This window comes from Toxotes jaculatrix, chromosome 6, assembly GCF_017976425.1.
Source record: "Toxotes jaculatrix isolate fToxJac2 chromosome 6, fToxJac2.pri, whole genome shotgun sequence".
Taxonomy (NCBI): domain Eukaryota; kingdom Metazoa; phylum Chordata; class Actinopteri; family Toxotidae; genus Toxotes; species Toxotes jaculatrix.
Window position 1 is genome coordinate 5647311 of NC_054399.1, and position 16992 is coordinate 5664302.

Consider the following 16992-nt stretch of genomic DNA (forward strand, 5'->3'; position numbering starts at 1 on the left):
CATCATCTCAGCCACTGTCAACGTCCTCAATCATAAACACACACATGCACACATGCAGAGCTCACAGAAACACACACTGAGATGAGAAAGATCTCCACATCTCCGTCTCCTCTGACTTATGTTCATCCTCACGCCCTGCGCGCACACCTTTGATTTATGATCCATCAGTCATCAGCATTAGTCTGTGCTGGATGTCATGTCTGTTCCCCACCACATGTCCAGCCCGTCCTGGTTGAGTCATTAAAACTAATATTTAAAGACGCTGCAGTCAATAATGTCAACAATGGATGGGGAGGGTTTTAGGTTTTAGGAAGCTGAATGTAATTTTTTATTTTTTTTTGGCCGTGACATATGAGGAGGCCATTGGATCCGGATAGATTTTGCCTGCTTCGCCTCTGTATCTCTCATGCCTGGCTGACAGCATCATTTCTTCTCATCGGACCAGAGAATTAAAACTCCAACATAAAGGAGGAACAGACGAGCGAGAGGAGCTTCACCCTGCTGCATCACCTTGATTAATTCACAGCACACATTCCTACAGCAGCCCAAATGATGAGAAAAGGGAAAAGCAAATGTGGGAACGCTGAGCTGAGCTGAGACAAACTGACATCAAACGTTCATATTAACCTTCGACAACAACAGGTGTGGATGCCTGACACAACAAGAGCTGTTTGAGATCGTTCCACGCATCTGAACAGTGACTGATGTGTGATGTGATGTGATGACACTGAGTTGAGATGCGATGTGTTTTCCATTTTCCTCTGGGGGTTCAGCTTCTGATCTAAAGTAACTGTCTCACACTGACAAGAAGATACAACGCTAACAATCAAATGATTCAGTGACGACCGCCTCTGATTCAAAGAAAATCAATTAAATCGGTTTCAGAATAGCTCCACGTGGCTGTAGGTCAAGTACAGTGTCTTACAAAGAGCAAACCAAAAGCAGCAGAGTCAAGAAACAAACACTATTTGTATAAAACAATGTGTGTTCAACAGACAAAAGGCTCAAGTCAACAACATGATATCTTCCTTGACTCGTCTGATTTTGATATGGCATTTTCAGCGATGTTGTCCCTATTTACAGTTTGTACTAAACCACTTCTCTCTGAAGATTGTTCGGTGTGGGTCTCAAAGGTATTTTTTTTTTTTGTTGGTTTTTTTTTTTCAAAAACAGGTCAGCGTAGCCCCATGTTTTAGGTCACTGTTGAGCTCGAAGGGAGAGTAACTGGGTCAAGTGGGAAGGGTGGGTGAGAGACAGACAGGTTAAGACAAGAAAGTAAAACAGAGAAAGGAAAGTAAAAAGAGTACAAAGGGATTTGTTATTGTCCCGGTGAAACCTGGCAGCACTTTGGCAGGCCTCAGAATTGACTATGATACAGGTTGACTCGGAGAGCCAGGGGTGGAGCTAAGGGCATGGTGGGGCAGTGCAGGGAGGGGGAGGGGGCATGGGTGGAGAGTTTTGGGCTGTAACGTTGTGAAGTAGTGTTTGGGGGAAAATGTGGATGACAGGGGGACAGGCAAACTGCAGTTGGCAGCAGGATAAGGTTGGAACGGGGATGTTTAATTTTTTGGTTCAGAAGTGGGCGTGGTTGTGGCCCTGGCCCGGCTCTCCTCCGTGGTGGCCTCCCTCTCTGTGGCCGTGCCTCTTGTGCTTCCTGCGCTCTCTCCTGCCCTTGTGGTGGTGGCGCCGGTAGCGGTGGGCTCGCCGGGCTGGTGGAGCAAACAGAGCGCACGGAAGAGACGATGAAATAAAAGAAAGGGCAGGCGGTTTATTAAAGAAGTAAGTCAGAGCCGGAATAAGATGAAAGGCGGGCGTGTGAAACTGATGTAAGAGGGAGATGAATCACTGACAAGCATCAGAAGCATTTAGAAGGATAGTTGGAGGGAGGGGAAATCAGGGAAGAGGTGAGGGGAAAGGGGATCAAAAAGCAGGAAGGTCAAGCCCACATGTTCTCTGTAGACGGTTTAACGGTTTCCACAGCACAGAGGGAATCTGTTTTATGTCACATTCAGTCAACTGGGCGCCTTTAGCAAGAGCACAATGAGCTAGCCACCCACTCACAGCCTCAGCGTAAGCTCGTTCCTGGGGTGTACTGCCAAATTAGGTTGTTCTGTCCCTTTCTGGGCTTTGCCAACAAAGAAACGTCGTCTGCAATGAATGATAACGACGCTATAACTCTGGGCCATAAAAACAACTCCGTCCAAAGATAAAGAGTCATAAGCAAAGGAATCTTTATCACTTTGAACAGAAGCTACATTATTTCAGTATTTCATCATTACTGTCACACTGTGAGCAGAGTGAAATGAAATATAAGGCTCAGTTTGTTGAATATTTATGTGTATCAACCCTTCATATCTCCGAAGAAGCCAAAAATTATGAAAAGTTATGACATCTATTCTGTCTATTCTGTCATAGAGTGAGTTCTTAAAAATCATTTTGGAAAAGAAAAACATTTATTTTGAGTTTAGTTTCAGGCTCAGAGGAGATAAGGTGTGTGACAGCTGCACTATAAAAGAATGTTATTGCTGATTTTAGACGTTACACTGCGCTAAAATAAGAGGTAGCTTCTGCAATGACACTGTAATGTCATCATTTCACTCTAAAAAAAAAAAAAACAAAAACCTCTTTGAGCAGATATGGGAATATTTGCTGCAGTGTTTTATTCCATGAGCCCAAAAGCTCTAATATGATATGGAGTATCAAAGCCATATTTTACTTTGGTTGAACAGTTTTAGTTTTTAGCACACAGCTTTTGTATTCTATGGACCGTCAACCCGTAGTAAAAAATTTGCTTAAAAAGTCTAAAAAAAAATTAAAAAATAAAATAATAATAATAAAACTTCTACCTCAAGCATGAAGCACTTCAAAGGAGACCCTACTAGTTCTAAGTAAGCCCAGGGGATTTAATTCAGTCTGCAACCACAGTTATCTTTTTGCTTGCAATTATTAATAATGAGAGCACGGATGGGAAGCCTGAATGCACGGGGTGACAGCAGCTCCCGAGGGCAGTTAATGTAGGAGGTTCGGTTTTGCGGACCTAAAGTGGTGTGCATGCTAAAAATAAGAAAAATGTAAATGTGAAAATGACCTAACAAATGGAAATACTGCTTTAAGTCTTGTTGTCCCGCTCTGTGAATATCCTGTCGTGTAAAACTCACATTTTATGCAGATGATTTTAGGTCGGTCCCACTTGCCGTTGGCGCGACACTTAGCAGTGGGCACGTGGCGCTGCAGGAAGCCGTCGGCACACTGGTAGCGCACTACAGAGTGGATGTCATAGTGGGAACGCTTCCGACCAATCAGAAAGGCATTATCCACGGGGGGAGGGGTTCCGCAGAGCACTGTTGGGACAGAGGAAAACAGAATATTAATCAGGTTGTCCACTTCTGTTTCCTTACATGTCCTTCAGTGTGATTAGTATATAGTTAATAAAGGAAGTTCATACATGTCCCTAATAGGAGTGTCCCTAATGGTTTCCACATTCACGGTGTATCCCCACTTTCAGGACACGTACACTTCAGGACAATTCCTCAGCCAAAACTTCTCTTAGAAAACCAGTCACAGCCTCAAACATCAAAATGTGGACTTAATGTCTGCAGGACAATGTGTCTGTTCAAGTCTGTGAGCGAGTGGGCGGCTGTCAAAGTAAGACAGTGTTTTTAGACACGCAAAGAGTTGAGGCAGAATCAGGAAAATGTTTACATAAGCTGAGAACAGAGAGAGGGCTGACACCCTGGTCAGAGATTGACAAGATGGACAAGTCTCAGGACAGCACTACAACAACTTAACAGATTTTTTTTAACTCTCCTGTCAGGACACACACACACACACACACACACACACACACACACACACACACACACACACACACATGCACATAGGTGGATCTGTAGTAACTCTGGGAATCCCTAGATGGCAGCCATGCAGCTGGAGCCCAGCAGCCTCCTGCCTATTATAATAATATGCAGCAAAACCATGTAAGTAACAGGTGAGTTTTAACTCACCACCTTGAACTTCCCTTTCATCCGTGGCTTAAAATTAGCGACGTGAACAAAAAAGCTGTCATGAGTCACTGAAAGTACACAGCCGCTGAACCTATTATCAAATAGTTAGAGGTGAAAGAAGCTTTGCTGCACATTCAGTGCACAGCTAAGGAGATTTCCAACACAGAAGCAGATGGGATTGTAACACTGAGTGTGTGTGTGTGTGTTTTTTTTTTAACTAGTAAAACCATTTCCTGAAGACCAGTAGCAAAGCCAGGGTGTATTTTATTTTTTTAATAACATTATGAAGAAGATGAACTGAATCTTCTTTTCATGTATTATTTCACGTTCCTTCATGTCGAAAGCCTGTCCATCTTTTACTTTACATCTTGTTCTAGTTTCTGAATAAATAATGCCAAGCAAAGCCTTGATAGTCTCGCAAGAATCGGAGCTCTTTTTTAGAATTACAAGATTATTTACTCTCACAGACCTTTTATAGCACAGCAGATATTTTACAGGAAAACAACAGGAAAAGAAAAGGATAGTGTTAATAATGGGTTCTTTGTTCTAGCCGTTACTGCAAAGCAATGCAGCTACTAATTTAGGTTTTAGCTACACTGGTGATGTGGGAAAGGTTTATTAAGCTTTAGTTTCAATCCACATTTACACCTCTGGTCATGTGCGCCGCAGTGCACCGCAACTGCAATGGCTCCGCAGCTACCCAGGGGAAGCCCTGTTTGGGCAAGTACAGCTCTAGTGTAACTGCCCATTTATCTCAATAAGGCAGCGATATTATTCTATTATGCTACCTTTGTGCAAGTCAGACAGCTTTCAGTGGTCTTACCATAATCAAAACTCCAACATTAACACACCAGTGCAGCGTATGTGCTTGTATCTGTGGTTGTGAATGCTCCTGCAGTGCTGATAATCCAATATAATACGAGGTTTAAGTCCTCTTTGTTATATCTAAACCTAAAGTAAATGGTTCCGATTACACAGTGCCATTACCACAACCACACCCAAATGACGCCAATGGACCCAGCAGTCCTGATCTGTACACCAACCCCTCCCTCTGAGTCCCAGCTAACAGTCCGCCCCTATCAAAGGTACCTAACACCAAAAACTACCACTGATTCCATCCTTGAATGCAACTTAATTGCTAAATGCAGAGGACTTAATCAGAAGATGTTTACAGTCCCTATTAATTCCCTTGTCCTTGTCCTAATATCTCTTAAATTCTTAATAAGGGAAAGCAATGTCATTAACTCTGATGAAAGGTTTAATGCCACATTTACAGTTTAATGTGTGGAAGGAAGGGGCAATAAGCACTTCCCTCCTCACTTGAGATGACGCCTGACTCGACACAAAAGGAGGGTTAAAAGGTAGTTTTCAATTAGCCGTCACCTGTGAACACTGTTGAATGATTTCTCACAGTGGGGGCAAGCGAAGTCAGAATGTATTGAAGCAGGGATTAAAGAAAATGTCACTAAACTCAGAAAAAGCAAAATGGAGCCATGATTTTATGGTGCCCTTAAGTCAGAAAAAGTCTTTTGCAGAATAAAAGCCTGAAGGATGTACAGGACTACGACAGAGAGAGAGAGAGGACCTTGGTTGCTTAGAAAAAGACCACAAAAAAAATGTACTTTTGAGAATTCTCCGAAGCCACTCTCTCTCAAATCTTTTAAGCTGTGACTTAAATCGTTGAAAAACGAACGTGGATTTTTGGTACTGTAAACCACTCGTCGTTTAAACATTCAGCCACTACTGGAACCTCTGTTTGTGTCTGATAGCAGATGAGTCAGACGCACATGTCAGACAATAATATTTCATACACGATGAGATTAGCTTAAAGAAAAATATGTATACACCTTCTACAGTCTCCTACTGTGGGTTTCTTTCTGTGCGCAGGCAGATTTAGAAAATTCAGAACAGGTTCCCAGTACTCGCAAAATGGTGGTCATACTTAAAGCTGCACTAATCAGTATTTTTATATCAATAACGGATTGAATGACTAAGTGTGATATGAAAGGTGTCGCTCGTAGTGACAAACTCACAGAGAATCATCCCACAACTCAGCCCATTAGCTGGTGAACACAGTGGAGCATTTTTTTTAGGCTATTTTAAAGTAGATAGTGTAGGATTCAAACTTGTCTTTACAGCTTGTTTTGGTGACCCAAAAGTGACCAAATAAAAGTCAATTAATACTGCTCTAAAAGCCATCATCCCACTTATCACCTGACCATATCACAGGAGCTATAATTTAAGTTTTAGAGTTACTTTAGTTTTATTTGAAGCTACAGGAAGTGACTCCTCCATGCAGGTTACATACAGTATGAATACTTTAGCTGTATACTTGAAAACAGCATGTTTTCTGTCGCTGTGTGCCTGTGTCTGTGTGGTGGGGGGTAGTCACTGTGAGTTAGAGGCATGGGGAGAGCCGCAGACAGTTAGATGCTGGTTCCTCTCAGCACTTCTCCATGGCCTCAAAGCATCCGCACACCTACTGGCAATCATGTTAGAATGAATCAGGGAGACATGAAAGTGTGTGTGTGTGTGTGTTCTCACTGGAAAACTACTGGGAGTGAGTCTCACATGGAAACAGCAGACAGACAAATGCTGTCTTGTTTATTAAAAACACAAGCTGCAGTAGGTGCCAGTGACAGATGTTCAGACCGACTGACAGGTATGGAGGCAGACAGTGGGGATGTTTTGGATTATTCCATACCACACCATTATCAAGTGCTGTACATCTCCGCAGCACATCAACTGAAAAAATGGCGTCACCCAAAAAGCAATAAGCAAAGAGAAGTAAATCATATTAATATAAAGAGAAAATGAATGGAAGAGAAAAACGGTATCAGATGTAAGATTCCTTACAGAGCAGAAGGTCCCCGGCTCTAATCCCAGCCGAACCATTCGCTGCATGTCACTCCCCTACTCTCTCTTCTACATTTCCTGTCTCTCTCCACTGTATCTATATAATAAAGGCTTAAAAGGCCAAAAAAAAAAACTTAAAAAGAGCTGTTCTGCCCCCCCGTCTAGAACTGTTGTTCCCCAAACAGGGCTTCCCCTGGGTAGCTGCGGAGCCATTGCAGTTGCGGTGCACCGCGGCGCACATGACCAGAGGTACAAATGTGGATGGAAACTAAAGCGTAATAAACCTTTCCAAAAGGTGAACTATTCCTTTAATGCTATTAACTGCATCTAGAAAGTTAAAATTCCGTTCAGTTTAGACTTAGAGTCAAAATCTCAGCTGAAAACGTGCTCAGAGATGTACAGTTGGTCTTTCAGCTGGTTGGTGGGGAGTGTGGCGTCGTAAGAGAGCAGCTCCTTGGAGGTCTGGTGGCACGTCGTGGGCTTCTGCTGTGGCCCTGCACACACCTCCCCATGGAGGATGAAACTCTCAGCAGCATTAGTGTCTACAGAAATGATAACGTCACATGGGAATCACTGCGGTTGTTCAGGTGTGACTGGTGAAAAGCACCTGCATCTTCTCCTGACCTTCCTTCCTCTCTGTCACCCAGATTCATATCATATCAGCACTAACACACAAATACAAACAAGGATCACTGTCACTGTACTGGAAATATGTGGACTTTTTCAGCACAAACACACATACACCCCTCCTCTTCCTCCTTCCCTTGTGGTTTCCCCACACCCAGGTGAACCTGTCCTTTCTGCCCCCCCCCCCCCCCCCCGTCTCTTCTGAATAAAAATGTCAGTAGTTTGAGTGCCTTGTGTACGACACTAACACACAGCTCTATGTGCACGCAAACAACTGCCAACATGCACTCTAGCTGGTTGGGTAATTCATACAGAAATAAAAATATCTTTTCCCCTTTATGTCAAAATCTACTTCTACAAAATGACAGGGTTATGTGCGTCCCACAATGGTTATGTTACACACCAATGGACACATCAACGTGTAAAGGCATTGACAACAGCCTATCATTTCCGAAAGCACTCTGAGAGCGCGCCGAGAATGTCATGCAAAATTAGATTTCCTCTCTCTGTACATAATAACCCATCAAAATCGTGGAATCATTTCATAATACTTACATGTCCTGTTGTCGGCAAATTCCCTCCCATCCAGGCTGGAAGAGCTCAGAGGCAGAAGACGACGTGATTCTCCCCTCACTTTAATCCAAATGTAAATGTAAAACTCGATCCGTGCTGCTGTTTTCTCTTAAGTCTAATTGTTTTCTTTATCCCTCTTTATTCAGTGTTGATACAGCAATCACATGCTGCTTCTGAACATTGAAACGGCTGCATTTAATCCAACAAAACATTTTGCTCATCAGTATGAAAGCCACTCCAGGTCACAAAGTTCACTATATACATATGCATATATGTACATTCTTCTTTGGGAAAATCCTGTTCTCTGATTGCCCTCAAACCATGTTTTAATGATGTGAAAATATTTGTAGAACAGAGGATGAAACCACAGCAAGACGGTGCATCAGAGGGAGGAATCAGCCAAAATTTTTTTAAAAACAACTTTACACAGATACTTAGATAGATGCCTCAATCAAAAGATTTTTGGCGATTCCTGAACAAAAAAAAAAAAGTGGAAAATCAGAGCCGAGGCCAAATCAGCAGCTTTAACAGGTTCACTATGCGTTTGATTGATGATTTGAGGCTTGTGCGAGTGGTCCGTGCAAATAATACGCACGATGAGTCTGGCTCTCTTTCCCTGAAATCTGACCATCGTCTCATCAGATGACTGTCTCATCTCTTTTCAGAATTCCGAAAAAAAAAAAAAAAAACATCTGCACGCCACGTTACCCCAACTGACCCCAGGACGACTGATTAAGGTGTCTGATAGGCTCATCGCGTGATGCTTTTCATCACCTCCTCAGTCTCAGGGGCCGCCGATGAGCAGACCAGCTGATCACGTGAGCTGTGTGCATTAGAAACTGGGCAGAGGATACTCAGCATGGCGCTGACAAACTCCCCTGATAAGACAAGACATTACATGGGGTTACTTAGAGTGAAAAAGAGGCTGACGGGGGGAAGCGGGGGGGGGGGGGGGGAAGATGAAAAGATGCTGGTAATTGTAAGTGACTGATTAAGGTCAGACGAGGGCTGGATGCTGGGGACTTGTGACAGTGTGCATCAGAGGTGGTGCAACACCTTGCTTGTGAGGGAAATACCTTTCCTTTGATACTAGAACAGAACAGGATGTTTCAGGAGACGTGCTTGTTGCCTGAAGCTTCAGAAGTACAGTCTCTGCTCTTGTGGCCCCCGGATGACAAAACCATCTGGTAAAGCACAAATAATTTGCTTAAATTAACATAATGACCATCAGTAAGGCCTCTGAGGCTTTTACATTCAGGCTCATCAAATATTCATGGATGAGGAGGGATGATAAGGGAAGTTATTCCATTTAGTTTGAAGGAATTTAGGTTAAACACACCCAGTAAGGGCACCCCTGGAGCTTAGGGGTTAAGACGCCGACCATGACCATCAGTGCTCCCAGTTCGAGTGCAGCTGGGGATCTTTGTTGCACGGATCTCTCTCGCTTATTTTCATCTCCCGACTGTCTGTAATTAAGGCTTAAAATGCCACCGAAAGACTTTAAAGCTGCTCAGTAAAGATATAAATTAGCTGAATAATATCCTTATCTACTGTCAACATCCAGGTCCAGGTCAAAGTGGTATTATTAGGATAAACTCTCATTTATCAGAATCCTTCAAATGCTAAAGAGTCAGTTTCACTTTACTCAGGATCCAAATCTGACCCCATGTCTGCGAATCAGTGGGAGAAGAGAGGAGGGTCCCCAGATGTGCGGAGGTTGTGTGGTTTGATAAATACAGACCCTGATCCACAGCTAATACACAAAGCTTGTCCTGCTCCAGGCTCCAGGGAAAGTTTGGGGAATGCAGTGACTGGTGGCTTCTTGTGTCCCAGTATTTTAACCAGTCTCTCACACCGGCCTGCTAATCTCCACCTAGCTATTAATACGTCCGTTTTCTTGCCATCGGTCATAAGTTTGACCTGTATGCAAATGTGTGGCAAAAATAAGCTCTAATAGGCTCTCAGAGGAGCATGTAGTGGCCTAACTGCCGCGCCAAGAAGGGGCAGCTGCAACAGGGGACGTGAAGCGGAGATAGGAGTGTATATAAGAACTTAACCAACCCGTAAGTTTGCTGATTTGGTTTTGCTGAGTTTAAATTTCCTGGACATAACGAGGAAAGTGCTCTCTGCCTAAAGACACGCTTCATCTTACTAACACAGAACTTTTTAAAGTCGAGATGGAGGATGATGAGCGATGGAAGAAGAAGCGCTGGTGAGCAGTAATGAGTGTGAATCTTTAGCACGAGGCCTGAATGAAGAGGCTTGGTGCTAATCTCTGCCACTGCCCAGAGAAGTGTGTAACGTGAGGTATGACACCGCCGGTATGTCCATGATCACCTGAAGGTGCGTGTGCTGTCAGTCTCTGTGCTTTAACAGAAACAGGCTGTAACACCTGTGAGCAGAATTACCAAAGAAAAAAAAAAAACTCACAGTCTCGAGAACATTTGATCACCTTTCTATCTTATGATTCTCCTTTAAAGACCATATAGGATTTCAGACTAACGAACTGACAGCAGAGCAAGGTTTTCTTCCTTATTTGCCCTTTTCCTCATGCTCTCTCTGCCTCCTTCTGTCCGACTCCTCACTGTCACACTCTTTAAATCTGATGTCTCTTACTCCTCGCAGCTTTTTCTGCGTTCCTCTTTTACACCCTGCTCCTGTCTGCCGCCTTGCCTCTCTGTCAGTCATCTTAATCACCTGTTGAAGCTGCAGAATACTCCATGCCACTCTCTCCTCTCCTCTCCCTCCATCCACCTCGCTGTTCTCACCTGTTCCCTTCTTGCAGACATAGGGCAGATTGTAGTTGCAGGGCACGTCGTTCCATTTGCCATTCTCATGAGAAATCATAACCACGCAGTCCTCTCCTCCAGCGAAGAAGTTGTCTGGCTGATTCTCACGCCAGTTCTCATATTGCTGAACGCGCACACACACGCACACGAACACGCACACACACACACATAGTTAGACAAATAAAACTGAGATCCTAGTACTACTCTTTCTTTATAATTTTCTTGACACCAGACGCTAATCAGTCATCTTGCACGTCTCCATTTTTCACAATAATCACTTCTGTGCAGAGAATTATTTATTATTCTTCCCTAACTTTCTTTTGTTTTCCTCTTTTGACTGTGTGTAATTATAGAAAATGAAAATGCAACTTTGTGCAGAACAATATGGAACCAAAGTGCAGCCTTGCATTTCTATTAATTCATATAAAAACATATGTTATTCTGTTTCTCGAGGGCCTTAAATTCCACCGCTGATGAAAAGACAAAACAGCCACAGCTGGTTCCTCACCAGTTCCATCTTGTCTGTCCACTGAAAGTCGTCCTCCACTGTACGATCATTTAACCCGATCCAGGTGTTGTCATGGCTCAGACCTAAGTAACAGGTAATGCACAGGGAGAAATTAATTCAGACTTAATTAATACAGTGGAGTCGGAGTTAGGGTGGAAATGTAGGGTAAAAAAAAAAAAGCAGAGGCTGGGATTCTCTGATTTTTAGTCCCTAGTGTGGTTCAAGCTTCCAAAATACTGGATCTCAAACTTCCAACTTCCAACTAATAGAATTCTTCCATCAGTTCATCTGTTGCCAGTAAAGTCCCACAACTTTTATATTCCCTGAAGCAGTTTGTAACGCAGGCTCTCTGTGATCAAAGCTGAGAAAATAACCCTGACCATGGTTTTTTCTTTTGTCCATCTCGGAGCTGAACAGCAGCAGACACGGCTCTGAGATCTTCCCTCTTTGGCTTTAACTAAGAGATGAGCTATAATAGAGATCTGCGGTTTCGGTCTGCGATGCTCTGGTGATGAGATTTTTGTTTGTGTGTGAAACGATATTTCACTAATGGCATGTTGGGATAATCTCGTTTGTGTGTGTGTGTGTGTGGGGGCGCCTGTGTGCGTGGTCGTACCGGGCGCGTGCGTGTGCATGCACATGCACATATGTAATGGAATTTCAATCACGGTGTATCTGATTAACATCATTACCAGGCCCATTAATCTTCCTAATGGCTCTGATCCCCTTATTGCAGGGGTGGAGACGTCCATTTTCGAGGCAATTAAACACACTTTTTGGTAACTGCGTTCGTGTAGAAGAAAGATGGGCACTAGATGGATGGCACTGTCCTGGCATCTGTGGGGGACAGAGGGTGGATCCACTATTACAGAAGCTTGCTGCTGGTAATCTGGCCTTACGACAACACAAGTGGCTGTGGAGCACTGCCAGGGGGCGAGAAGCTAAGAATGAGGAGATGAAGGTTTATGAGGCACCAAAGAAAGACGATATGGATATTAGCATGGTAATACTGTCTGGCACAGATAAACTGCTCTCTGTGGCCAAATATTTAAGTCTATGAAGAAAACCCCGAAAGCTTGCATTAAAACATAAGTGCAGCAATGTTTCCCTCTTCGCCTCTGTGCCAAAAATTCAAATAAGATTTGAAAATAATTCAGGACAACATGAAATACCAGATGGGCTGGCTTTGCTACATAGGGCCACACAATGGATAGCAGATGGTTTAGACAGCCAGAGCAAGACATCTGATGAATACTGTTATTAAATCTCACAAATAAATGCAAATTTAAAATTACTTGACATGAAAACCTCACTCACCGAACACTCGCAAATATTTATCTGATAAAAACAAGTCATTAAACAGAACTTTTGTAAATGTAAAAGAGACAGTTTCACATCTTTTTTTCCCCACACAAATCAACAAGTATAATAAAATCAAACATCAATTTTTTATTTTAAATCTGGTCTTATTTCATCCGGCTTCAACATATTGACACTTGCGTTCCTTCACTGGACGCAAATGCAGTTACCTCAGCCACTGAAAACTGATTTTTCACCTGCTTCACAACAAATCACATTCGAAGAAAGAATATGATAGTTTATTAAATGTTCTGTCTCAGACGCTTACATCAGAGCCCGTAGCACCGTTTCATTGCAACAAATAGTGATACACATTTATTTGGCTGAACACACTCGGCTCCTGAGGGAGTTTTTCAGCAGGGACTGCAATAAAACCCTTCAAGGGCCGTTCAGAGCTCAACCAGACAGACATTTATCACTGAGTTATGGAATACATATTAGACAAGAGGTGCCATCACTAAGTATGGTAATAATAAAGTAGAAGAGTAGACATAAATCAACAGCCAGTAAAAGCAGCGTGTCGCAGAGTGGAGGCGGACAGCAGAGAGAGAGCTGCTGAGATTATTAAGACCAAATCATTGATGTTATTTAAATTAATTGGTGTCTTGTTTAAATGTGATTGGTGACTGTGAGAATCACCAGATCTGTCACGCGTTATAGAGCTGTGAAGTGGGAAGGATTATTATTTTTGTCACATTAAATCGTCTTTTGGTCTTTTAAAGGTTTCTTAGATAGATCCCCAGCTTTCCTTAACATAGAAACGTGGAAGTCTCGTGGATAATTTAACCATAATATGGCTACCTTTTGAGAAATCCTATTTTTTAATGCCACTTTGGTGAGACGGATGGCTCTAGATACAACTATACCCAACTGTGCCTTACCTGCTATAGTGATGGAGAAAAAAATAATTAGAAGAGAAGTGAATCAGAGCTGTAGCAAATTCAAAACACCTTATTGTTGAAAAAAAAAAAAAACAGCACCGTGGTTGCTCAGTTCGTCTTACATCTTCAGCGACGGACATAAGATCGGTAATTGGTAATTTTACTTTCAGAAATACGTCTCTCCTTACATTTTTATGTACACTGCTATGTTACAGTGATGTTTTTATAAAAAAAACTAGAAATTTTGTACCTAAGTTGCTAATGTAGTGCGAGCAGTGTATTTTAGCTATGCTAGCGGCATGGCTCTGTGGATGGCAGCATCGACCATTGGTTGGTCGGTGTTGCCAATCTGGCCCAGGATGAAACATCTCGACAACTACTGGATGGACTGCCATGAAATCTGGCACAGACATTCATGTCCCCCTCGGGACAAATTCTAATACCTTTGCTAATCCTTTAACACTTCATTTGGAGCCTTCATCATTTCAAAATGTTAGTGCCAGTACTATACTTTGTGTTTAGTGCTAATTAGCAAATGTTGGCATGTTAACACTCTGAACGTGGTAAACATGCTTAGCATTGTCGTGGGGAGTATGTTGCCATGCTAGCGTTAGCATTTAGCTCAAAGCACCACTGCGCCTAAACACAGCCTCACACAGCCGCTGGCATGGCTGAGACTCCTCGTGCTGATTCCACTCATGAATCAACCAGGAGGTTTTTATGTCCATCAAACATTGGAAATGCTCCAACTGCAGAAAATGAATAGGACTTTTACTTACAGAAGCACGCATGCCCAAACTTATCTGCCTAATTTAAGGTTTCCTGCTGTGTAATCAGATAAGAACAAACACTTACACACTGTCTGTGCCAAAATCCGTCCTTGTCCTGTCATTCTCCTCCACTTTCACCCACCTCTGATGAAGTTCTGCTCAGCCAGGCTGTGGATGCTGGCCAGGTGGCCGCTGTGCTCCCTGCAGTCCTTCTCGGCGTCCTCCCAGGTGTGTCTGCGGCTGAAGTACCTGTAGCAGTGGCCGTGGAACTTCCTCCACGTGTGCTCGCAGCCCTCTGTGTCTGCAGGTGTACGGGTGGGGGGGTTGGAGAAAGAGAAGGGGGCGGTAATTGAAAAAGACAGTGATTAGTCAATGGAAAATCTATGTGGGAAGAGAAATGTGTTTTTTTTTTAATCGTTAAACACCCACAGCCGACAGCTGCAAAAGAATAATAGTGTTGCACAGGAAAGGAGTAGGAGAATACCACCATTATTTTTTTTACAATTTCTTTTTGTGTCCACACAGAAAATTCCTTCTAGTGTCTTGCAGCCCACAAGATCTACATAATACATCCCCCCTCCGTCCCCTCTCCTTCTTCCTTTTCTTTCTTCAGCACCATCTTGCCTTAAGTGCCCTCTGAGACACTCCTCTCTGTCTCCATCCCTCCATCTCTACCTCTCTCTCTCTCTCTCTCTGTCTTCTTTTCTTTGATTTGACTTGGACTTTTAATCCACAGCAGAGGCAGGCCCGCGGTGAGACAGCTTAGTCCAGTGAAAGGGCGTTTTAATCTATTCAAATGACAACAATCCTTAGAAATTGCTTCCAGTGCGCAGCGCTCGCTTGGTAATTAAGCCCTGTCACAGTCCTGTCAGCGCATTGACTCTCCCTCTACCCATCCCTCCATCCCTTCCTCATTCTCTCCCTCCATCCCCCCCATCTCTCTGGGGGTTAGCTGTGTGACTGTGAGCTGTACATCTCAAATGTGATGTCTGTGTGTGCACGTGTGTGGCTTTCCCGTTCCACGCAGGATTGTCTATGTGTGCACAGATGTTGGTCTGCATATGTGTGTGTGTGTATCTGAATGTGTGTAAATGTATGTACAGCTGATGCGGTTCGGGCCCGATGTGTCAGCCAAGCCACCTCCAGTTTCCCCTCACCCTCACCCCCTCTTGTGCCCCCTCCCTCCACTGCGGGGATCAGGGAAAAGGCCTCAGCTTTTCCTCCAACAAATCTGAAGCGACACCAGTAAATTGGGCAGTGCAAATTGGGCCGTATGGGGCCCTGCTTAGTATGCAGAGAGATGCAGTTTGGCCAAGGAAAGAAGAGGAAGAGGAAGAGGAGAGGACAGGAGAGGAGAGGAGTCTGTTATGAAAGCCCTTTTACTCTGTGATATGAAATAAGGGCTTAGAAACCTTCATCCTGCATTGAGAGAGAAAGCAATTTTCATTCTGTTAAGCTCTGCTGCATTCACAGTGATGTTCAGGGCCATCTGAGTCACAAAGCTGTGGAGTGCAGCGACATTGTTGACAAAAAGCAATACACTGGGTCACAGTGAGAGTGCCCCCACAGGTGAGGCTACATTTGGTAGCTTTTGCTTAGAGTGAGCTTTCGTGAAAGTCACTAATTTGAATGGATGTATTTGCTGATTTAACAGATATTTCCATGTTTTCTCTCTTGCGTAGGCTCAGAAGCTGCGCACAGACACCTCTGTGCCCCCAGCGAGCGAGAAAGTGACACAAGCTGACATTGAGCAATGATGATGAGCAATGTGTAAGAAAACTGCTCTATGTGCAAAGCCTCACAATGACTCCAACATGCAATAACACACTTGTATCTTGTGCTGAGAAGTTAAATCTTTGTCACGTCTCGGATGGTAAACACAGAGCGCTGTCATGTCAAAAACCAGACGCAGATGAATGTGTGCCCATTTAAACATTCACAGTCAGAGAGAGACAGACAGAGACGAGAGAAATGAAGAATGAAGACAGTAATGTTTGCATGGAGGCAAGTGTTGGTCCGGTTTTATCACTCTTTTATGCTCTGCTACAATTTAGCACTGTTCGAAATTCATCATTCACCCGCAGGCCTGTTTGACGTGCATTCATTCAGACCCATAGAGAAGCCGCATAAATGAGGTTTATCACACCACGAACATTTTGAGGACATAAATCCATGTCAGCCGCATAAAAATATGTCAAAACTGACATTAAAATACATGTCCTGTCCTTCATCTGGCTAAACCGACTCTACAAAGTGCTTATGGACATTATTAGACCACGATCTATCCCACACACAAACCACAGGAGCGAATCACCAGATCTGTGTTCTGCTTTAGTGTTGTAGTATTTAAGTAATTTCTTGTTACAGTTTGTACTTCAATTTGTTAGTTCATCACAAACATTCAGAGTCACTTGAACCTCAGGTCAGGTAATCAGTGGGATTCCTGGATCGCCTCTACTCCTATTTTGTCTAATGACGTCGTCTGAGCAAAGCTTTAAGTCTCTCTGACAGTTATTGTAAATCTAAATGTAAATGTGGAGAACTGCCTCATTACTTTGCTGGCTCGAATTTCTCCTGGTTGTCTGGGGATTTAATCTGATGACCTCAAAACACGCTAATGACATG

At 43.4% G+C, this 16992-nt stretch overlaps 1 protein-coding gene across 1 annotated transcript in view; it reads right to left on the minus strand.

Moving 5' to 3' along the window:
- Positions 1–1572: 1572 nt before the first annotated feature.
- ncanb (neurocan b) overlaps positions 1573–16992 on the minus strand; it is a 98928-nt gene continuing 83508 nt past the window's right edge. Inside the window, exons 15-19 of the mRNA XM_041040365.1 lie at positions 14510–14668; positions 11358–11440; positions 10829–10973; positions 3159–3341; positions 1573–1709 (exon numbers count right to left, since the gene is read on the minus strand). Coding sequence (XP_040896299.1) covers positions 1573–1709; positions 3159–3341; positions 10829–10973; positions 11358–11440; positions 14510–14668 — 707 coding nt within the window. The remainder of the gene's footprint in view (positions 1710–3158; positions 3342–10828; positions 10974–11357; positions 11441–14509; positions 14669–16992) is intronic.